The sequence below is a fragment of the Pongo abelii genome, chromosome 16, assembly GCF_028885655.2.
Source record: "Pongo abelii isolate AG06213 chromosome 16, NHGRI_mPonAbe1-v2.0_pri, whole genome shotgun sequence".
Classification (NCBI taxonomy): domain Eukaryota; kingdom Metazoa; phylum Chordata; class Mammalia; order Primates; family Hominidae; genus Pongo; species Pongo abelii.
The window spans coordinates 92,771,689-92,795,720 of NC_072001.2; the positions used below are offsets into that span (position 1 = coordinate 92,771,689).

The 24,032-nt window shown below is 40.4% G+C and overlaps 1 protein-coding gene and 1 non-coding gene across 7 annotated transcripts in view; both read left to right on the forward strand.

Annotated features, from left to right (window-relative positions):
- The window catches only part of WDR93 (WD repeat domain 93), a 51,931-nt gene that overhangs the window by 1,749 nt on the left and 26,150 nt on the right, over positions 1-24,032 (forward strand). For 4 of the 6 annotated variants that reach the window (XR_008513758.2, XR_008513757.1, XM_002825810.5 and 1 more), the window contains exons 2-6: positions 9,622-9,966; positions 10,871-11,063; positions 13,499-13,563; positions 20,012-20,090; positions 22,977-23,092. Coding sequence is in view for 4 of the 6 variants with exons in the window: in XM_002825810.5 (XP_002825856.4) it covers positions 9,664-9,966; positions 10,871-11,063; positions 13,499-13,563; positions 20,012-20,090; positions 22,977-23,092 (756 nt within the window). In the remaining 2 variants the exon portion in view is untranslated. The remainder of the gene's footprint in view (positions 1-9,621; positions 9,967-10,870; positions 11,064-13,498; positions 13,564-20,011; positions 20,091-22,976; positions 23,093-24,032) is intronic. The other 2 variants (XM_054531858.2, XM_054531857.2) reach the window with 2 other exon arrangements.
- On the forward strand, positions 22,220-22,326 carry LOC112129322 (U6 spliceosomal RNA). The gene has a single exon (XR_002911724.1). It is a non-coding gene; the product is annotated as a U6 spliceosomal RNA (small nuclear RNA).

Consider the following 24,032-nt stretch of genomic DNA (forward strand, 5'->3'; position numbering starts at 1 on the left):
GGCCAGGAGCCTTGCATACCATCCTGATACTCCAAGCCACATCCAACTTCTGCCCATACCTCTGCAAGCAGCCATGCCTTTGCCACCTTTGAGATCGAGGAGTGCTCACGTTAGCAGCTGGGTCTGCCCTCAGGAGAAAGCTGAGAAAGGCTCATGCAGGCCATGGTGTCATTTGGGCAGTAAATTCCAGGGGTATTGGTACCCTGAACATGGTCTAGACTCCAGAAGAAGGAAACTAGGCTTTGGGTGAGCATATCTCCTTGGCCCCATGGGTTACTCATTTTTTGCAGAGGAAAGAGCCTGGAAGAGAGCCAGAAGTTTTCTCTAAGTACATGGCCCAGGTCAGGGCAATTCTGCAAGCAATAAGAATTTATTGAGTGCTGGCCATATACCAACCACTGTGCTAAACTCTAGTCCTAGAGTAATAGGTTAATAAGGAACACAGTAAACTGGTAAGTACAACACAGAGATATGTTAGATGATAGAGGTGAACACAGGGTGCTTCTAAACACAGATGTGTATCATCTGTTTTTTGTTTTTGTTTTTGAGACAGAGTTTTGCTCTTATTGCCCAGGCTGGAGTGCAATGGCGCAATCTCGGCTCACTGCACCCTTCATCTCCCGGGTTCAAGCGGTTCTCCTGCTTCAGCCTCCTGAACTGGGATTACAGGCATGCGCCACCACGCATGGCTGATTTTTTATATTTTTAGTAGAGACGGTGTTTCACCATGCTGGTCAGGTCTGGAACTCCTGAACTCAGGTGATCCACCTACCTCGAGCTCCCAAAGTTCTGGGATTACAGGTGTGAGCCACCACGCCTGGCCTCATCTGTTTTTTATACCTACAATTCTGCCCTTTTCACAATATCATATAAATTGAATCATATAGTATGTAGCGTTTTATTTTCTTTTCTGATTTATTTTACTTAGCATAATGCATTTGAGATTATCTATGTTGTGCACATCAGTAGTTTGTAATTTTTTATTCCACAATATGAATTTATTATAATTCATTATCCATTCGCCCACTGAAGTACATTTGTGTTATCTCTAATTTGAAGCCATTATAAATAAAGCTGCTATAAATATTTAAGTACAGATTTTGATGTGAAACATAAGTTTTAATTTTCCTAGTGTAATACGCAGGAATGTGATTGCTGAAACATATGGTATGTTTAACTTTGTAAGAAACTGCCAAACTGTTTTCCAAAGTGGCTATCCTATTTTGTATTACCACTGACAATGTGTGAGAGCTTATCTGTTTGCCTATTGGTGGACATTGGGTTGTTTCCACTTTGGGGCTCCTACAAATAAAGTTGTAATGACTGTTCGTGTCCAAGTCTTGGTATGGGCATATGTTTTCAGTTCCCTTCTGCCACTCCTAAGAGTGGAATGACTGGATATGACGGTGGATGTGTGTTTAACTGTCCTGCAGTGGACAGGCCTATGCAAACTTACCCTCAAAAGTCTGAAAAAGCTGAGAGGCCAAAGCAAGAGGCTGACATACCCAGTTTCTCAGAAACAAACATTTAATAAATAAATACAATTTAAACAAACAAACAGAAGCCATGTCTGTGTCTCAGGAAGCAAGACAAGATGGTGGATCCCTGCCATTATCCACCAGATCCAGGGTTTCTGTGCTATAGAGAAAGGTGCTTCAGAGGGAATGTGTAAGATAATTGCTTAAGGACACAATTTATGGCAAGAATGATAACATCAAGGTTGTTTTGACCTAAGGGCAATATTTACAGTAAGTGGTGCTCTTACACAAGGAATGAGTCAAACTGGAAATGTTAGAGGTTTTTCTGGAACTGGGGCTAATCAGAAGTTAACATGGAGGATTATCATCCAAGATGGAGTTGCTTTAGCCTTCACATTAGCATTTTAAGAAATTGCCAAACTGTTTTCCAAACCAGTTGTACCATTTTGGTTTCCCAATAGTGTATATGAGCATTCTTATTGTACATCTTCAACAACACTTGTATGGTCTATCTTTTTAACTTTAGGCATTTTAATATATGTGTAGTGGTATCTCATGATTTTAATTTGCATTTCACAAATGACTAATGATGCTGAACATCTTTTTATGAATCTATCTGCCATCTGTATATCTTCTTTGGTTAAGTTTCTATACAAATCTTTTGCACATATTTAAAAATTGTTGGGTTATTTCATTTCTTTTTCTTTTCTTTCTTTTTTTTTTTTTTTGAGATGGAGTCTCGCTCTGTTGCCCAGGCTGGAGTGCAGTGGCATGATCTCGGCTCACTGGGTTCACACCCTTCTCCTGCCTCAGCCTCCCGAGTAGCTGGGACTACAGGCGCCCACTGCCACGCCCGGCTAGTTTTTGTATTTTTTAATAGAGACAGGGTTTCACCATGTCAGCCAGGATGGTCTCGCTCTCCTGACCTCATGATCTGCCCGCCTTGGCCTCCCAAAGTGCTGGGATTACAGGCGTGAGCCACTGCACCCGGCCGGGTTATTTCTTTTATTACTGAGTTTTGAGAGTTTTAAAAATACTCTGGACACAAGTACTTTATCAGATAAGTGACTTGCACATATATTTTCTCCCCATCTGAGGATTACCTTTTATTCTCTTAACAGTGTGTTTTGAAGAAATATAAGTTTATTTTTGAAAAGGTTTAAATGACCAGTTTGTTCTTTTTAGGTTATACTTTAATGTCTTGTATAGGAAATCTTTGTCTAAGTGAAGATTGCCAAAGTTTTCTTCTAGAAGTTTTATAGTTTTCAGTTTTACATTTGGGTGTATGATTTTACTTTGAGTTAATTTTTGCATATGGTGCAAGGTATGGATCGGCGTTCATTTTTTTCCTATATAGATATCTAATTGCTCCAGCATTATTTGTTGAAAAGAATATCCTTTTTCCACCGAATTGTCTTTGTGCTCGTGTCAAAAATAAGTTCTCCATATATGTTTGCATCTAATTTAGTACTCCCTATTTGATTTCATTGATCTATTTGTTTATTTTGATACCAATACCACACTGTCTTGAATATTGTAGCTTTGTGATAAGTCTTGAAATTAGGTAGTGTTAGTCCTCCAATTATGAGTTGTAAAATTAGCTTCTTAATTTCTGGAAAAAAAAAGCCACCTGGGATTATCATAAGGATTGTGTTGAATTTGTACATGAATTTGAAAAGAATTGACATTTTAACAAAATTGAGTCTTCCAACTCATAAATAAGGTATCACACTCCATTTATTTAGGTCTTCTTTAATTTCTGTCAGAAATATTTTATAGTTTTCAGTATATGGGTGGGTGTTTTTTAGAGAGGGAGTTTCGCTGTATTGCCCAAACTGGAGTGCAGCAACGTGATCATAGCTCACAGCAACCTTGAACTCCTGGACTCAAAGCAATCCTCCCACCTCGGCCTGCTGAGTTGCTAGAATTACAGGTGCAAGCCACCTTGTCTAGCCCAGTATACAGGTTTTATATATCTTTTGTCAGATTTATCCCTAAGTATTTCATGTTTTTGATACTGTTATAAATGGTATTTTTATTTCAATGTTTGGTTTGTTATTGCCAGTACATAGAAATACAATCAGTTTTTGTATATTGAACTTGTATCCTACAACCTTGCTCTCCTCATTTATTAGTTCTAGAAAATGTTTTCATCAGGTTTCCTATATAAGCATATCATCTGGAGATAAAGACAGCTTTACATTTTTCTTTCCACTGATGAAATAGTTCCATCACTCCAAAAAACTCTCTCATGCTGACCTTTTTTTTTTTTTTTTTTTTTTTTTGAGACAGAGCCTCACTCCATCACCCAGGCTGGAGTGCAATGGCACAATCTCAGCTCACTGCAACCTTTGCCTCCCAGGTTCAAGTGATTATTGTGCCTCAGCCTCCTGAGTAGCTGGAATTACAGGCACACACCACCACACCTAGCTTATTTTGTATTTTTAGTAGAGGTGGGGTTTCGCCATGTTGCCCAGGCTGGTCTTGAACTCCTGACCTCAAGTGATCCACCTGCCTTGGCCCCCCAAAGTGCTGAGATTACAGACATGAGCCATCATGCCCAGCCATGCTGTCCTTTTTGAATAACACCCTTCCCTGCTTATAACTCTTGACAAACACTGATCTGTTCCCCATTACTCAGTTTGCATTTTTGAGAATGCTGTATAAATGGAATTGCACTGCATATAAATTTTGAGACTGGTTTCTTTCACTTGTCATAATGTCTTTGAGATTCATCCATGTTGTTGTGTGGATCAATAGTTTTTTGCTTTTTATTACTGAGTAGTATTCTATTATATGGATATACCACAGTTTGTTTATCCATTGATAAACCTGTTGAAGGACATTTGGATTGTTTCCCATTTTTGACATTTGTAAGTAGAGCTGTCATAAACATTTGCATAGAGGTTTTTGTGTGAGCTTACATTGGTGGTGGTGGTGGTGGTTGTTGTCGTTGTTGTTGTTTTTGTTTGAGACAGGGCCTCGCTCTGTCACGTAGGCTGGAGTACAGTGGTGTGATCATGGCTCACTACAGCCTTGACCTCCCTGGCTAAAGCAATCCTCCCACCTCAGCCTCCCGAGTAGCTAGGACTACAGGTGCACATCACCACACCCAGCTAATTTTTGTATTTTTTGTATAGATGAGGTTTTGCCATTTTGCCCAGGCTGGTCTTGAACTCCAGGGCTCAAGCAATCTGCCTGCCTTGGCCTCCCAAAGTGCTCGGATTATAGGTTAGTTTTACTACTCCCAGGGTAGATACTCAGGAATGGGATTGCTGGGTCATATGGTAAATATATGTTTAACTTTATAAGATACTGTCAAATCCTTTTTCAGAGTGGCTGTACTGTTCTGCATTTTCAACAGCAATGTATGGGAGTCCAGTTGCTCTGCATCTTCACCAGTGCTTAGTACTGTCAGTTTGTTTGTTTGTTTTTTTAGAGACAAAGTCTCACTCTGTTACCCAGGCTGCAGTGCAGTGGCATGATCACGGCTCACTACAGCCTTGACATCCCTGGCTCAAGCAATCCTCCTACCTCAGCTGGGACTGAGGTGCATGCCACTCCCACCCCAGCAGTTTTTTAAAATTTCTTGTAGAGATGGGGGTCTCACTGTGTTGCTTAGACTGGTGTCAAACTCCTGGCATCAAGCAATCTTCCCACCTTGGCCTCCCAAAGTGCTTGGATTACAGGCATGAGCTGCCACACCTGGCACTATTTTTTTATTTTAGCCATTCTAATATGTATGTAAAATATTTTAAACATATATTTACCATATGACCAGCAATCCCATTCCTGAGTATCTACCCTAGGAGCATTAAAACTATTAAAAATGATCCATGGGTTATTAAGAAGCATGTTAGTTTCCTAATATTTTGAGGTCTTGTACACATTGAACCATCAAAATTTCTGTTATTGATTTCTAAAATAATTCTGTTGTAGTCAGAGAGCATACTTTGTATTATTTAAGTTCTTTTAAACTTAGTTGGTTTATGACCTGGAATATGGTTTGTCTTGGTAAATGTTTCATGTGCACTTAAAAATAATTTGTAATCTGCTGTTTTGGGTAGAGCGTTCTGTAACTGTCAATTGGAAAAAAATTACTTAATAGTGTTATTGAAGTTTTCTATATCCTCACAAATTTTTCTGTTTATGTGTTTATAATTTATTGAGAAGAGAGTATTAAAATCTCTGACTGTAATTGTAGATTTTCCTGTTTCTCATTAAAATTCTATCCATTTTTGCTTTGTGTATTTTGAAGCTCTGTTATTAGGTGCATAAACATTTAGAACTTTTATACCCTCTTGATCAGTTGACACTTTTATAATTTTTTTTTTTTTTTTTGAGACGGAGTCTCGCTCTGTTGCCCAGGCTGGAGTGCAGTGGTGCAATCTTGGCTCACTGCAAGCTCCGCCTCCTGGGTTCATGCCATTCTCCTGCCTCAGCCTCCCAAGTAGCTGAGACTACAGGTGCCTGCCACCACGCCCAGCTAATTTCTTTGTAAGTTTAGTACAGACGGGGTTTCACCATGTTAGCCAGGATGGTCTCGATCTCCTGACCTCGTGATCTGCCCGCCTCAGCCTCCCAAAGTGCTGGGATTATAGGCATGAACCACCGCACCCGGCCCACCTTTATCATTATTAAATGAACTTCTTTATCGCAGGTAATATTCTTTGCTGTGAAATATACTGTGTCTGATATTAATGTAGTCACTCCAGCTTTCTTCTGATTAATGTTAGCATAGTATACCTTTGTTCACCCTTTTAGTTTTGGCCTATTTGTGTCTTAATATTTAAGTGGGGTTTTTGTACACAGCATATATTGAGTCTCATCTATTCTGACAACTTCTGTCGTTTGATTGGAGTGTTTACATTTGATGTGATTATTGATATGGTTAGATTTTGCTATGCTTTCTGTTTGTACCATCTGTTCCTTGTTCCCTTTTTCCTCTTTTCTGCTTTTTTAAATTAAGTATTTAAATTGAGTACTTTTATGTGTTTTATTGCTTTTGTTGGCTATAACTGTTTGTTTTATTTCCTTAGTGGTTAATTTAGGGTTTAGAGTATGCATCTTTAACCTAGCATAGCCTACCTTCAAGTGGTATTAGTATACTTCCATTTCTCCTCTCCTAGCCCTTGTATTATTATTTTCATACATTTTTCTTTACATATGTTATTAATCCTACACTACATTTTTATTTTTTGTTTAAGCATTTTAAATATCTTTTAAAGAGATTTAAATAATAAGAAAAATCTTTTAATTTGCCTAATGTATCCAGTGTTTTTCACTTCTTTATGTAAATTTCTATTTCCACCTGATATCATTTTATTTTATTTATTTAATTAATTAGTTTGAAACAGGATCTCTGTCACCCAGGCTGGAGTGCAGTGACACCATCATGGCTCACTGCAGCCTTGACCTCACAGGCTCAAGTGATCCTCCAAGCACATGCCACCAAGCCTGGCTAATTAAAAATTTTTTTTTTTGTAGAATAAAGGTCTCCTTTTGTTGCTCAGGATGGTCTTGAACTTCAGGGCTCAAGTGATCCTCCCACCTCAGCCTCCCAAAGTTCTGGGATTATAGGCGAGAGCTACTATACCCTGATCCTTTTCCTTTAGCCTAAAAGCCTTTCTTTTACATTATTTATTTTAATGCTAGCTCATTGATGATGAGTTCTTCCAATTTTTGTGTGTCTAAAAAGGCTTTATTTCACTTTAATTTTCTGAAAAATATGTTTTCTGGATATAGAATACCAGAGTGACAAGTTTTTTTCTTTCAGTACTTTCAAGATGTTGCTTCACTGTTTCTCACTCGCATGGTTTCCTTCAGTAAGTCTGCTGTTATTTTTCACTTTGTTCCTCTGTACATGGGATGCCTTTCTTCTTCTGGCTGCTTTCAAATTTTGTCTTTATCCATAATTTTATATAGTTTTTCTTCTCAAATCTGTGGGTTTATAGTTTTAATCAAATTTAGAAAATTTTTGTTCATTATTTCTACAAAATTTTTTTCTGTTTCTTCTCTCTTTTGGGGATTTCAGTCACTCTTGTATTAGGCACTTCAAATGATCTCACACCTCAGTTCTTCTCTTTTTTTCAGTCTTTTTTATTCCTTTGTTTCATTTTGTTTCTATTGCTGTGTCTTCAAGTTCACTAATCTTTTCTTCTGGCCATCTAATTTTGCCTCTGAAATCTTCATGTTAATCTAATCTGATGTATTTTTCATCTCAGACCTTGTAGCTGTGTCTCTAAAAGTTCAGTATAGATTTAGAAAGATATAGATATAACAGTTATAACTTTATAACTTTGTGGAAAAAGTTATAACTGTTTTGTCTGCTAATTCTAATATCTTTATTGACTCTGGTTCAGCTTTAGTTGATCGATTTTTCTCTTTATTATGGCTTATATTTTCTTGCCTTTCTATAGCCCAAGTAATTTCTTTATTGGATCCTAGACATTGTGAGTTTTACTCCATTGAATGCTGGATATTTTTATATTCCTCTAAATATTCTTGAGCTTTGTTCTGGGATGCAGTATGTTACTTAGAAATAGTTTGATTATCTAACTTCTAAGATTTGATGGGTGACAACAGAGGAGCATTTATTCTAGGGCTAATTTTTCCCATGACCGAGGCAAGATTTTTCGGAGTAGTCTACATAATCCCTGTGAATTATGAGGCTTTCCAGTCTTGCTGGTGGAAACAGGCATTATTCTTGGCCCTCTGTGAGCTCAGCTTACTCTCCCCACTAATTACTTCAGTTGGTTCTTTCCCCAGTGTCAGCTAGTGTCCTCATACTCACACATTGAAAGCATCACAAATGTACTCCAGCCGGTAAGAAAAGATGATGATGGCAGCAGGGCTTTTACAAGACTTCATGGACCCTAGGCACTCATACAGTCCAAGACCCTACTCCACTATATATTAAGCACCTTAAAATGTATCTTATGTTCTACATTAAATATTTTTTAAAAAACGGTAACATATGAAAGCCTTTTTATAATGTGCACAATTTTGAGGGTTTTTTTTTTTTTTTTTGAGATAGGGTCTCACTCTATCATCTAGGGTAGAATGCAGTGGCACAATCTTAGCTCACTGCAACCTCAAACTCCTGGGCTCAAGAAATTCTCCCACCCCACCCTCCCAAGTAGCTACAGATGCATACCGCCATGCCCAGCTATTGTTAAAATTTTTTGTATAGATGGGATCTTGCTATGTTGCCCAAGCTAGTCTCGAACTCCTGGCCTCAAGCCGTCCTCCCACCTTGGCCTCCTGAAGTGCTGGGATTATGGATATGAACCACCCCACAGGCCCTACAATTTTGAATTTTCTGAAGTAAAGATTACTCGTTCTCTTCTTGTAGACGTGAACCTTATTTGTATACATATACAGACTTTATATATTTATAAGTTGATGTATACATATATGTGTGTGTATACACACACACACATAGAGTGGAGCTGATAAATTGTAAATATTTTTGTAAATATTTAATTATCATCCACAGGAGCAATAAGTATTTTATTCCTCAAATCTGTGGCACAGATAGAAGTGGAAATTTATGGATCTTATTTTGGTCAATTCTTTTTTTAATGTCTCAAACATTTCTGGAGGCTCTTGAAAAATCTCATGGGCCCTGAGCACTGTGTCTGCAGAACTCCTGGGTAGCAGCAGTGGGAAAGGAGAAAAGGGAACAAATCAGACAGTCGGGATTGGGAGTGCTTGAACTTCATCTGATGGTGGGTGAAGGAAAGAAATGGAGGAGAGTCATGGCTCACTGCCCACCTGGCTTGGGCACAGCCATCTGCAGAAAGAAAGAGAATGAGGAGAAGGCATAAGTTGTAGGAGAGAGGGTGAATTGTATTTGGGACAGAAAGACATCTGCCCTCCTATCAACAAGGGTATCAAATTCCTCTTTCCTTCTTAGTACACATCATCGAGGGGTGGCCTGGAAAATACCTGCCTCCTCTAATGTCCTTACTAATATGAAGAGCATATCCTAAGAATGTGGTAATAGTCCTCTGGTAATTAAGGAAAATGCCAGTCTGTGGAATAAACAGTCCCCATAGGCTATTGTGCTAGAAAAGGATGGTGTGCTATCTTCTCGTTGCTTCCTTTTTTCCAGAATTCCTTTGTTTACTTCTCTTATCAGCTTTTCAGAGTTTCATAGAGGTTCCCAGTGCCACCTTCTGTGATGTCATTCCTGAGAGGAAGTCAGACCCAGAAGATAAAGCACCCCATTGGTACACGAAAGGGACCATTGGAGGTGCCAGCCCCAACAGAGAAGGACTGGCCTAAAGACGATGAAGAGGATCATGTCCTCGTGGATCCAGATGAGGAGCTGGATTCCTTGCCTCAGCCTTATCGAATGATCAACAAGCTGGTGAACCTTCTGTTTGACCAGTCTTGGGAAATTATTGAAGAGAGGAATGCACTGAGGGAAGCTGAGAGCAGCGAGATCCAGCCCACCGTCTACCCTCCATTTGGAGAAATCCAGGTATGGAGTAAGCAGTTGACCAGGAGCCCCTGTTTCTCAGTTGAGTGTTAATAAATGAAAGCCCCTAATCCAGGAAGGAATTCCTACCAGAAAGCTGCATTCAGTAAGTCAGTGCATTTTTGAAAGATTAGAAGCATGCTGATGTTGATTAAAATGATCTGGTAATTGCCTAGGGAAATATGGGGTATTCTGGTTAATTGAATACTATCCTTTTATATTCAGTGGTTGTTACTGAAAAATCTTCTTAATGTATTAATCTACTCTCTTGCTGGATGGCTGAGGATCTGCCAGTGCCTTGGCTACCGTTCTTCCCACAGTGCACCGGCTGAATAAAGTACAGGGCCTGTGGTCATGCCTAGTGTTGTGAATATGCATTTGTTCTCAACTTATTTGTTTTCTCTGTTCTCTTTGCCCTAACAGTGAAATACTATGAATTTCTTGATGCTTAGGCAAGAGTTTTAGATGAGCACTATGTTTGGGAATGTTGTTTTTTGGGTTTTTTTTTTTTTTTGAGACGGAGTTTCACTCTTGTTGCCCAGGCTGGAGTGCAATGGTGTGATCTCGGCTCACTGTAACCTCCGCCTCCCAGGTTCAAGCATTCTCCTACCTCAGCCTCCCAAGTAGCTGGGCTTACAGGGATATGCCACCATACCCAGATAATTTTTGTATTTTTAGTAGAGATGGGGTTTCACCATGTTGGCCGGGCTAGTCTCGAACCCTTGACCTCATGTGATCTGCCCACATCGGCCTCCCAAAGTGCTGGGATTACAGGCGTGAGCCACTGCGTCCAGCCAGGAAATGTTATTATTATCTAGGAAGGGCCCCTGAATGTCTCTGAGAAGCTAACTCATATAATTTGAAGACAGTGACAACTGAAAATAATATTTTTTCTTTGTTTTCCCAGCTCAACAAAATGCCAAATTGTATGGCTGTTTCCCAAGACTATGTGTTTATTGGAGGAGCCAAAGGATTCTCAATTTATAATCTGTACAGTGCTAAACAAATATATGCATGGGAGAAGCTTAAGGTTGATGTCACTTCCATCTGGGCCACAGATTTGGGGAATGAAATACTTATTGCTCCTGTGGATGAAATGGGTATTGTTCTTCATCTTCCTTTTTAGCCTCATTTACAGATACCTGTAGACTGTTGTCAATTTAATCTCCTTTTGAGGTATTGGTGGGGCCAGGCATGGAGACTTCTCCCTGGTCATGTAATAGTAACTATATGTACAGAACAGGTATGGTGGGTCAGGTACTGTTCTACCATTTCACATGTGCTAGCCCATTTAATCCTCATGGCAGCCTTAGCGGGGAAGTAAAATTTTTTATTCCTGTTCAGAAGAGGCAACTGACTTATGGAAGTTAAATAACTTACTTGAGGTAACATGGAAAGTCAGGCTTCAAACCAGGCAGTATGGCCCTGGAGTCCACACCCTTCCAGCACTCAGCAGTCCTCTCATACAAACCAGAGCTTGCTCTTTTTCCCTCAGCCTGAGGATGAACCAGGCCTCCATGAGGAGTATGGTATCGAAAACTGTAAACAGTGTCCTAGATAGGTGAGCTGTTACTCTTGGTTGCCCCCCAAAAGCTAGGCTCCCTCTAGCCTGTCCTTATGTTTGGATGAAACAGACTGTTACCTCTGGATATGAGGAGCTTTCCTACTTTGTGGAGGATGAGAAGGCAAATGTCAGCATTGGCTGGAAGTGAGTGAGGTGGATGTGTCATATTGTGGCAGGCAGAGCGGAAAGTGCGTGTTCACTTGGAGATCATCTGTGAAGGCATGCATCTCTCTAGACATCAGGCTCTGCTCAGCCAGCACAGGCACACTGAAGAACTTTCTGCAGGAGAGTGACCTGACCAGACTGGCATTTAAGAAGGGCACTCTAGCAGGAGTTTGAAAAAGGCAAAATGAGAGGCGGAAAAACTATGCAGTCATTAAGGAGAGAAAATTCTGAACATCTGAACCAAGACAGGGGCTGTTAAAATGAAAAGAAAGGCCAGGTGTGGTGGCTCATGCCTGTAATCCCAGCACTTTGGGAAGCCTAGGCAGGTGGATCACTTGAGGTCAGGAGTTTGACACCAGCCTGGCCAACATGGTGAAACCCCGTCTCTACTAAAAATACAAAAAAAAAAAAAAAAAAAAAAATTAGCCAGACGTTGTGGTGGGCACCTGTAATCCCAGCTCCCTGGGAGGCTGAGGAAAGAGAATTGCTTGAACCCGGGAGGCAGAGAGTACAGTGAGCTGAGATCGCACCATTGTACTCCAGCCTGGGTGACAGAATGAGACTCCGTCTCAAAAAAGAAAAAAAAGAAAAAAAGAAAAAGTGTACTATGGTTATGTAAGATGTTAAGATTAGGGGAAGCAAGACAAGGGATACAAAGAAACTCTGTACTATTTTTGTAACTTTTTTATAAGTCTAAAATTAGTTCAAAATAAAAAGCTTAAAAAATGAAAGGAATGTTTAATGGAAAAACTTAGGGAATGATGGAATATGCATACGAGTCAAGTAGTGGGAAAGTGTGCTGGGGGGCGATGAAGGAGAATGCCTCCCCCTTTGTGCGTTAGATAACTGGGTGGATGATGATGTCATTTCTTGATAACAGTTACGGGAAAATAAGATCTCAGGGTTCTGTGAGTTGAAGAATTCCATTTGAACATGTGCAGACTTGAGGCATCTAGGGATATCTCGGTGGGAATGTTGATACTCAGAAGGAATTTGGTGTAAAGATAGGATCATATGTATCACACTACATTATACTAGGTGGTTTCAAGTCTGTGTAACCCTCAGTATGATGAATCTGAAGGTAGACTGTCTTGGTGTCCCTAGCACATTTGTTGGCATGAATCAGATATCCCATGAATCTGTATTGGGTTGAGTTAGACGTTTACCCACAGTGGGCCAGATGCCTTTACAAGGTGATATTATAGTATAGAGAGGCAAGTCATAAATCTGTGGGAGGCACCTCAAGAAAGAGGTAAGAAGTCATCGTGGGTGATGGTTGTATACTGGAGCCATTAGGTTAAATGAGAATTAGATTAACATATCTACTTATTAATTCAACAAAATTAACTGCATGAGGAGCTTGTTGGGATTGAGAGGCAAGACACATGGAACAGTGAGCTATGATCCTTTCCCTCAAAGAATCTATGAATCTCAAGAGGAATACGATACATTTGCAGGAAACAGTTGGATAATGGTGTGAAGCAGTAAGGGATGGTGTGCTCAATCAGGCAGATAGGAATCAACCAGTAGATGGATGTAGCCCATGTCTTACAGGAGACGTCTGGGAGATGCCGGTGGAGCTAGGGTAGGTGGAGAGGACCCAGGAAGGAAAACAACCTGAACATTCAAGTGAGGGGTGGAGGAAGGCAGGGAGACCAAGAGCAGCATAGGCAGTGGAGGGGCTGGGAAGGACGCCTAAGAATGAGCGAGCTCATGATGGTAAGTTCACAAAGTCCAATATAAAATTTCCAATTTCTCTTCAGCTCAATTGTCTGTCTTACATTCTCACTTACTTTTCTGTTTCAGGTATCATTAGACTCTTTTATTTTTATAAGGAAGGTCTTTACCTAATCAAAGCCATCAATGAAGTGGTGAGTTCCCATTCTTTCCCCATTAGCTGGGCCAAAAGCTGTAGCAAATTCAGTTTATTTTTAATATGGAAGCAATGATAGCTGGCCTAGATTAGAAAGAAATAGAGACCTCCATGGCCAGAGAGCCTCCTCCAAAATATCCAATTAAAAGATCCCCCACCATCAAAGGGTACATGCTGAATTCCTTGGATTTAGTTACCCTGTTGTCAAGAAAAGAAATTAGCAAAAGAACTCCAGATTTTTCTTTTGAGAATCAGACCAATATATCTAATAAGTACTTAAAAGTCCCTAAATATCCTGGGCTGTTTCACATTCCCCTTCCCTTGCCCATGCTGTTCCTTCCGCTTCAAATGCTGTCCTTGTCTCCCTGCCTGCCTTGTCTCCCTACCAAAATTTCCCCCATTCTTCAAGACCAGCTCAAATATCTCCTCTAAGATACCTTCCCTTATATACCCAAGAGGAGCTGATCTGTCCCTGCTTTGTGCCACTGACAAAGAGAACACAGTTTCTACCACAGTGTTTCCCACACCCTCTACCCTAATTTGTTCATGTGACTGCTTCTCCTGAGGGAAGAGGACCTGTCTTATTTACCTTTTGAATCCCCTTTTCCCGGATCATTGCCTACAATACTGTAAGTTCTCAGAAAGTATTTTTTAAATCAATGAATTCCCAAAAGAGAGGGTATTGCTCAGAGTAAGGTGTTTTTTTTTTCTTAAATAGAGACAGGGTCTTGCCATGTTGTTGCCCAGCCTGTTCATGAACTCCTGGCCTCAGGTGATCCTCCTGCCTCAGCCTCCCAAAGTACTGGGATTACAGGTGTGAGTCATAGTAGATTTTTTATTATAATTTGTCTTCTAAGAAATACTATTGATGGGCACCAAGGCAATTCACTGGGGGCCAAAAGAAAGTATTTTCAACAAATAATGCTAAAACACTGGAAAAACAAATATGGAAAAATGAACCTCAACTCTACTTCACACCATATATAAAAATTAATTTGATAGAGATTTTAGATCTAAATGTAAAGGCTAAAAACATTTCTTCTTGGAAAAAAAAAAAACCACAGAGGAATTTTTTTGCCACCTTGGGGCAGGCAGAGATTTCTTAGGACCATGAAAAGCACTAATCATAAAAGAAAATATTAATATTGGACTTCATTCCTCACACCATATACAAAAAGTAACTCAAAATGGATCATATACCTGTATGTAAAACCTAAAACTATAAAACTTCTAGGCTGAAACATAGGAGAAAGTGATCCTGGGTTAGGCAAAGATATTTTAGCCACAATACCAAAAGCATGATCCATAAAAGAAAAGATAAACTGGACTTTATCTAAATTTAAAACTTCTGTAAAAGGTATTGTTAATGGAATGAAAAGACAACCCATAGACTGGGAGAATTCATTGCAAATTACGTATGTGATAAGGGACTTGTAACCGGAATATACAAAGGACTCTCAAAACAAGGAAAGATGTAACTTTTTTTTAATGGACAAAGAATTTGAAAAGAATTCACCAAAGAAGATGTATGGAAGGCAAATAAGATGCTCAAGATCATTAGTCATTAGGGAGGTGGAAATTAAAATCACAATGAGATATAATTACACATGTATTAGAATCCTCAAATTAAAAACACTCACCAAAAATAGGCCAGGCACACTGGCTCTTGCCTGTAATCCCAGCACTTTGGGAGGCAGGCAGGTGGATCATTTAAGGCCAGGAGTTTGAGACCACCCTGGCCAACATGGTGAAACCCCATCTCTACTAAAAATACAAAAATTAGTTGAGCATGGTGGCAGGCGTCTATATCCCAGCTACTCAGGAGGCTGAGACAGGAGAATCACTTGAACCCTGGAGGCAGAGGTTGAAGTGAGCTGAGATTACACCACTACACTCCAGCCTGGGTCAGAGCAAGACTGTTTCAAAACACACAGATACACACACAGACACAGACACACACACACACAAATAAAAAAATAATAAATAAATAAATAAAGGAAAATAAATAAATAAATAAAAACACCATACCAAGTGTTGGCAAAGATATGCAACAATTGGAACTCTTCCTATGCACTGCTGGTGGTAAAGTATAATAGTACAACCACTTTGGCAGTTTCTTCAAAAGTTAAACATGTACTTACCATGTGATCCAGCCATTCCACTCCTAAGTATTTACCCAGGAGAAATGAAAGTGTATGCCCATACCAAGGCTTGTACGTGAATGTTCATAGCAACTTTATTTGTAATAGCCAAAAACTGGAAACCATTCAAATGTCTATCAGCAGGTGAATGGATAAGTAATTGTGGTGTATCCATACAATGGGATATACTATTCAATAAAAAGGAGTGAACTATTAATGCATATAACATGTATAAATTTCAAAATAATTATGTTAAGTGAAAGAAGTCAGATAAAAAATACATAACTGTATGGTTCCATTTTTATAAAACTGTAGAAAATGCAAACTAACCTAGTGATGGAAAACAGATCTGTTGTTGCCTGGGGCAACACAACACAGAGGCAGGAGGAAACATTTGGAGGTGATGGATATGTTCACTGTCTTGATTGTGGTGTTGGTTTCAAGAGGTACACATATGTTAAAACTTATCTAATTACACACTTCAAACATGCTATTATGTCATGATAACTCTAATAAAGCTGTTAAAAAATTTCAAATTTCTGCTCATCACAAGATGCTATTAGAGTTCAGTCAGTAGCAGGAGCAGAGAGCGGACCCCAGAGAGCCCTGAACAGCCCCACCTCCACCCGTCCTAGTGACAGTCACACCCTGGAGGAGCTACAGTTGTCACAGCTGGCCCCAGTCACCATCACCACTACCCTGAGCAAGGAGGCTGAGACCCAGCAGCTGCCAGTCCTTAGTAGTGCCCACATCCGCAGCACAAGAAGTGGTTGCTAGGGTGGCTAGGACAAGAGGGTCATTGCAGTGAAAATTTCGGAAACAGATGATTCAATGTCAGGAATGGATATGGTTTCATCAACAGAAAGGACATCAAGGAGGTGTATTTGGACAGCAGACAGTCATAAAAGAATAACCCCAGGAAGTGCTTTCCCAGTGTAGTAGATGGAGTTTGAGGTTATTGAAGGGCATGGAGGTCACAAATGTTACAGGCCCTAATTGCATTCCCATGCAAGGCAGTAGATCTGCAGCAGACTAACCATTATGAATGCTGTCCGCATCATAGGGCCAGTCCTCCACTCACTCACCAGCCAAATTATCAGAATAGTGAGAGTGGGGAAAGGACCAAGGGTCAGAGTGTTGCTGAAGGCCAGGCTCAACAGCTGGCCCAGGCATGGGTTTCTAGCCTGTGGCGACCCTGTAGGTACCCACATTATTGTGGGGCACCACTATGGTGGCTGTGACAACCAGGTGCCCACACTGTCGCACCTGTCCTGTGCAGGGAGAAGTGATGGAGGTACTGATAACCAGGATGCAGGAGAACAAGGTGGACCAGTGACACAATCCTAGACCACAATTCTCCAGGGCCCCTTCTCACCAAAGACAGCTTAGAGAGGGCAGCAATGAAGAGGAGAAGGAAAATCAAGATGAGACGCAAGGTCAGCAACTGCAACTTCAGTTACAGATGTAGATGTCCAGAAAATCCTAAACCCCAATGTGGCAGAGACAAAAGCAAGGGATCCACCAGCTGAGAATGCCTTGGATCCTGAGGCTGGGCAGGGTGGGGGTGATTTATTTATTTATTTATTTATTTATTTTTTGCCTGTTAACCAGATAACTAGAACTAATTGCATTATCAGTGCAGCATCTGGTTTTTAAAAAGCCAAACTGCAAACTGCTAATAAAGGCCTTAAATAATAATAATAAATATACTAAGAAAATGTAAAAACAAGCCCCACAGAGACTGGGAGAAAATACCTGTTTTATATATATATATATATATATATATCCTTTATATATATTTATATATCCTTTAAAGTATTTGTATCCAGAATATATAAAGAACTCCAAATCAATAATAAAAAGACAACCCAATAAAAATAGGCAAAAGACTTAAACTGACATTTACAAAAGGAGACAGTGTTTTGCCATGTTGCCCAGACTGGTCTTGAACTCCTGGACCCAAGCAGTCCTCCCACCTTGGCCTCCCAAAGTGCTGAGATTACAGGTGAGGTAGTTTCTTACAAAGTTAAACCTATGATATATCAAGCCCATTTTTAGGTATTTACCCAAAAGAAATGCAAACATTTGTTCACAAAAAGATTTGTACAAGATGTTCATAGCAGCTGTATTTGTAATAATAAAAAAAAAAAAAAAACCATAATCAAGGCCGGGTACAGTGGCTCATGCCTGTAATCCCAGTACTTTGGAAGGCTGAGGCGGACGGATCACGAGGTCAGTAGAACAAGACCATCCTGGCTAACACGGTGAAACCCCGTCTCTACTAAAAATACAAAAAATTAGCCGGGTGTGGTGGCACACGCCTGTAGTCCCAGCTACTTGGGAGGCTGAGGCAGGAGAATTGCTTGAACCCGGGAGGCAGAGATTGCAGTGAGCTGAGATCGCACCACTGCACTCCAGTTTGGACGACAGAGCGAGACTCCGTCTCAAAACAAAAACAAAAACAAAAAAACATAATCAGAGAACAAATAAAAACCTGTGGTAGACTAAGTCAATGGAACACTAATCGGCAATAATAAATAATAAACAACTGATGATTACAACACAGCAGATGAAACTCAAAAACATCAAGTTGAATGACAGAAGCCAGACACAAAAGAGTACATTCTAATCATATGAAACTTAAGAACAGGCGAAATTTATCTGTGTTAGTGATGGAAAGCAGAACATTGGTTGCATACGGAAGTGTAATGGCTCAAACAGGCATAAGGTAACTTTCTAGGATAATGGTAACGTCCTATACCTTGACTGGGTGTTAGTTACATAGATGTATAAGTTTGTCAAAGCTCATCAAGTTATGCATTTAATACCTGTGCCTTTATCTATATTTAAATTTTATCTTTAAATAAACTCTCCTAAGGAAAAAAAATACTGGGAATGTCCTGCAACTCATTTTATGAGACCAGCATAACTACGATATTCAAATTATCAGGGACGTTACAAAAAAAGTACTGTTGGTGGATTAAAACACACAAAAATGTTTAAAATCCATTAATTCGTAATAATGTATTTTAAATACTTACTTTATTGTCACCTTTGGAAGTTGTGAGGGCACAAACTCAGTATTCTGAAAACTGATAAGGGAAAGAATCAAGCTTTTATCCTGACTTTTTCATATGGGTAACCAAATTTCAAGGCAACCAGATAGTTGATGATGGAAAGATCTTCCTTAGAGAAGAATTCTAACAAATGCAGAAGGAATGATAGAACTGAGGTATCCTACTGTTGTTGCCTATTACAAAGAATGGTCTAGGCAATAACCACCAATGGCTGATGGGGAAGTTTGTAATAAAGAAGTCAGGATGATAACTGTTCTCAATTGTCAACCTTAACATTACTAAAAGAGAGACAACCAGCTACTATGGGCCTCCTGATATGATGCAGTAGGAAGGACACAGTGCACCTGTGGAGTGTTCTTGTCAAAACATTGAACCTCAACCTAATCAAAGCTGTAGATCTGATTATCAGTTTACAGGAAATACAGGAACCATGGAGATGCAATCAACCCAGTTCACAATGTGAAAAATTCCATAGGACAAATGACATGGTTTCTTCAACAAATAAATGGCAAACAGAAAAACAAATGAGGGAGCTAATATAAATTAAGAGACTTGGGAGATACATTAGGCTGGGCATGGTGGCTCATGCCCCTATAATCCCAGCACTTTGCGAGGCCAACTTGGGAAGATCACTTGCAAGCCGGGAGTTCAAGACCAGCCTGGGCAACAAAGTGAGACTCCATCTCTCTTAAAATTTTTAAAAATTAGCGAGTCTCAAAAAAAAAAAAAAACAAAAAACAAAAAAGATAGCATAACCATTCATGTTGAGCCTCTCTGACCTTATCCACAATTTGAGCAGGTTTCATACTAGGGTTACATTCAGTTTCTACCATAGTTTAGATAGAGCCTTTTGTCCAGCAAGTACCAGAGTTTTCAGTGTCATGTAGAATTTATTTCAATTTAGTTGAATAATTGGATGCCAGCATAGGCTTTAGGGTTTGCACACCTGACCAGGAGATCCAATAGTATGCCAGACATCACCAGGACCATTTAAGAAACCAGGAAATAAGTTCAAAAACCTTACATAGAAAAGCGAGTTCTACTTCTTTACATACCATCTAGTCCAATTCCTGTACAAAAATGGGAAGTATGAAGCAGTTTGAAGCATCTTTTCATGTCCCAAGCTTTAAAAGGATCTCTGTTCCTGGGTGCAAACCACAGAAGGTCCTGAAATACATTCTCTGTCAGCAGGCTATGCCTACTCTATCAACATCTCTTTTGTTTTCAGGATGATACCAGCAAGCAAACTACCTGTATAAAGATGGAGATCTCTCAAGGAGGGGACTTTGCAGCCTTCCTCCTACAAGGCAAGATTAACCAAAGACTGTTAAGGTTCAAATTTTCAGTCTCTTCCAATCTTCCAAATGATCGCTTTTGTCCCTCCAAACCTTTTACTTAGAAATTATTTTCAATTTAAAGAAGAGTTGCAAAGAAATTACAGAGTTCCCTTATGCCCTTCACCTAGCTTCCCTAATATTAATGTTCAACATGGCCATACCACATTTGTCAAAACTAAGCAAATGACATCGGTACATACTATTAACTAACTCTTAACTATAGATTTTTTTTTTTCATATTTCACTAGTTTTTCCACTAATCTTTGTTTTTTGTTTTTTTTTTTTTTTCTCCAAAGTTCAATCTGGTATACCATATTATATTTAGTCATTGCGTCTCCTTGGTCTCCTCCTATCTGGGATGGTTTCGGCCTTTCCTCATTTTTCAAGGCCTTAACGTTTTTAAAGAGTACCAGTCAGGTATTTTGTAGACTGTCCCTCAATTTCAGTTTGTCTGATATTTTTGTCATGATTCAACTGGGGTTAAGGATTTGGGGGAAGATACAACAGAGGTGACAAGCTTTTCTCATTGCATCATATCAAGCGATACATGATAGCAGCATGACTCACTACTGCTAATATTAACCTTGATCACTTCAAGTGGTGTCCGCCAGGTTTCTCCACTGTAGAGCTACTGTTTTTCCCTTCCCGTCCTCTGTAAGGCGCAAGTCACTATGTCCAGACCACACTCAAGGGAAAATGATAGAAGTACCACCTCCTGGCCGGGCGTGATGGCTCACACCTGTAATCCCAGCACTTTGGGAGGCCAAGGCAGGCGGATCACTTGAGGTCAGGAGTTCAAGACCAGCCTGGCCAACATGGTGAAACCCTGTCTCTACTAAAGATTTTTAGTCTCTACTAAAAATACAACAATTAGCGAGACGTGGTGGTGGGCACCTGTAATCCCAGCTACTGGGGAGGCTGAGACAGGAGAATCGCTTGAACCTGGGAGGCGGAGGTTGCAGTGAGCCGAGATCGTGCCATTGCACTCCAGCCTGGGCAACAAAGAGTGAAAGTATCACCTCCTGGAGGTGAGAGAATCAAAGGATTTTTGGACACGTGTTAAAACCACCACAGTAATTAATAAACAACTTGAGGGAGATACTTTGAGATGATGCTGATGTGCTGTTTCTCCTTAATGTTTTACCCACCAATCTCAGCACTCATCATTGGATCTTGCCTGCTGCAGTTATCACTGGGATAATAGAACATATTTTATTCAAATGCTTGTTGCCTTGATTTTTAACCTTTAAATATTTAGATATATGCTATATTGGCCTCTATTTTATACTCTTGTCCAAGCCCCCTCCAATGTCAGGTATTTGAGGAACATATGCATTTTATTTATTATTATTTTTTTTTGAGAAGGAGTCTTGCTCTGTCACCCAGGCTGGAGTGCAGTGGCGTGATCTCGGCTCACTGTAACCTCTGCTTCCCAGGTTCAAGCAATTCTCCCGCCTCAGCCTGCCAAGTACCTGGGATTACAGGTACCTGCCAGCACGCCCGGCTAATTTTTATATTTTTAGTAGAGACGGGGTTTCAGCATTTTGGCCAGGCTGGTCTCAAACTCCTGACCTCAGGTAATCTGCCCACCTCGGCCTCTGAAAGTGCTAGGATTACAGGCATGAGCCACCATGCCTGGCCAAGGATATGCATTGTATAATGTTTTGTGTATTCAAGGAAACTTGTGCACCATCTGTATTGGTTTCCTGAGGCTGTCATAACAAAGTAGCACAAACTGGGCAGCTCAAAACAATAGATATTTATTCCCTCAGAGTCCTAGAGGCCAGAAGTCTGAAATTAAGGTGACCAGAAGATTACTTTTTAAGAAAAAATTTAGCCAGGATCCCATACCATGGGAGAACAACCTTTCCCAGGTTAACATGTACTTGCTATAGAAGCTGAGCATGTTTCTTTGACAAGATAAAGTCCCACAGCCAACCCATGGGTTGTTACCTCCTCAAATATTAATCAGAAGAATTCTTTAGGTGCATCTTTCCCAATTCTAACCCTTCCTCAGACACGCTCCTCTCAGTTGCTGATTCTGTATTTGCTGCCTTCCTCCCCGGACAGGTAAAACTGAAGGCAAAATGTCAGTGGATGTGATCGCTTCAGCAGCACATATACTAAAACTGGAACGATACAGAGACGATTAGCATGGCCCCTCTGCAAGGATGACACACAAATTCATGAAGCATTTCTTTCTTTTTTTTTTTCTTTGCGATGGAGTTTCACTCTGTTGCCCAGGCTGGAGTGCAATGGCCTGATCTCTGCTCACTGCAACCTCCACCCACTGGGTTCAAGTGATTCTCCCACCTCAGCCTCCTGAGTAGCTGGGATTACAGGTGCACACATCACCACGCCCGGCTAATTTTTGTATTTTTAGTAGAAATGGGGTTTCACCATGTTGGCCAGGCTGAGAACTCCTGATTGCAGGTGTTCTACCCACCTCAGCCCCCCAAAGTGCTGAGATTACAGGCGTGAGCCACCATGCCCAGTCCCATATTTTTTTTTAATGTCAATGGAATTTACCATTTGCAACATAGAAAACATGGGGGCTGGGCAGAACAATTTGGTCAAAAAGCTGTTGCATGAGTGCTGTTAGTGTGAGAAGCCCCTGTTTCCCTTAGATAGGTGGTGGTGGGTTGAGGGGATAACTCTCCATGGGAAAGTTATGTGGGGCATGAGGACTTGCAATAACCATTGCAGAACTACTTCTCCTTCAGTGTGTCAAAGTTGCCTGCTACGGAGGTGGCTGGTCTCTTTGCCAGTGGTTCTGAGAAGAAGACAGGCCATTTCTCAGAGGAAACTTGTGGCTGTCTTACAGTTGCTTAATGGTTCTCTGGTTTCCCAATGCAGGAGCCGGAGATATTTGGCTGGATGTGTATAAATTGCCCAAGGAGACTTGGCTCAAGAAACTAGAGCACCCCCAACTCACTTCAAATCCAAAGAAAAAAGTCAGACAGCCGCAACTGGTAGGAAATATCTCTGCTTTCAGCTGATATGTTTCTCCCTACCCCTGACCCACATCTAGCCCAAGTCCTTGGAAACTTATGGTGAATGAGGCCTCTGGGCTATAAGAGAAGACAAGAGGAATATTGGCCCCTGTCTCCCAAGTCAATTTCCTTACTTGGTTAAAGTAAGATACTAAAAACTAGAGGTGTCTTCAGTAGTGGGAATCGCAGTATCTCTAGTCTGGGAGTTGCCTGCCCACTGAGACCGCTCCCAGGCATTTCTCTGGAAGGAGGGTCTTTTGTCCTGACTCCTGCTTCACTGGTAATCTTTTTTTCCCTCCTGGCTGAAATAATCTTTTCATGCCTCAAATTCCATTAAATTTTCCAGACTATGGTATAAAGAGTTTGTTCTCAATATACAGAAATATATATATATTTTCTATTATCCTTAGAAAGTAGAAACTCTACCATTTCAGTTTATTTATATATGATGACTGGGCCTTGTGCTGTTTTTTGTTTTTGTTTTTGTTTTTTGAGTCTCGCTCTGTCGCTCAGGCTGGAATGCAGTGGTGTGATCTCTGCTAACTGCAACCTCTGCCTCCCGGGTTCAAGCAATTCTCTTGCCTCAGCCTCCTGAGTATTGCCTCACCTCCTGGTGCACACCGCCATGCCCAGCTAATTTTTTTGTATTTTTAGTAGAGATGGGGTTTCACTGTGTTAGCCAGGATGGTCTCGATCTCCTGACCTCGTGATCTGCCCGCCTCGGCCTCCCAAAGTGCTGGGATTACAGGCATGAGCCACCGCACCCGGCCTGTGCTGTGTTTTTAAGATATAGTTGCTCAGTAAATATTAAGACTTAATTTGCTTATTTATACAGTGTATGCTTATTATTTTTACTTTTAAACCACCAACGTTAATATATTAATATTAACTGAGCATCCCTTTAAAATACATTGTATTG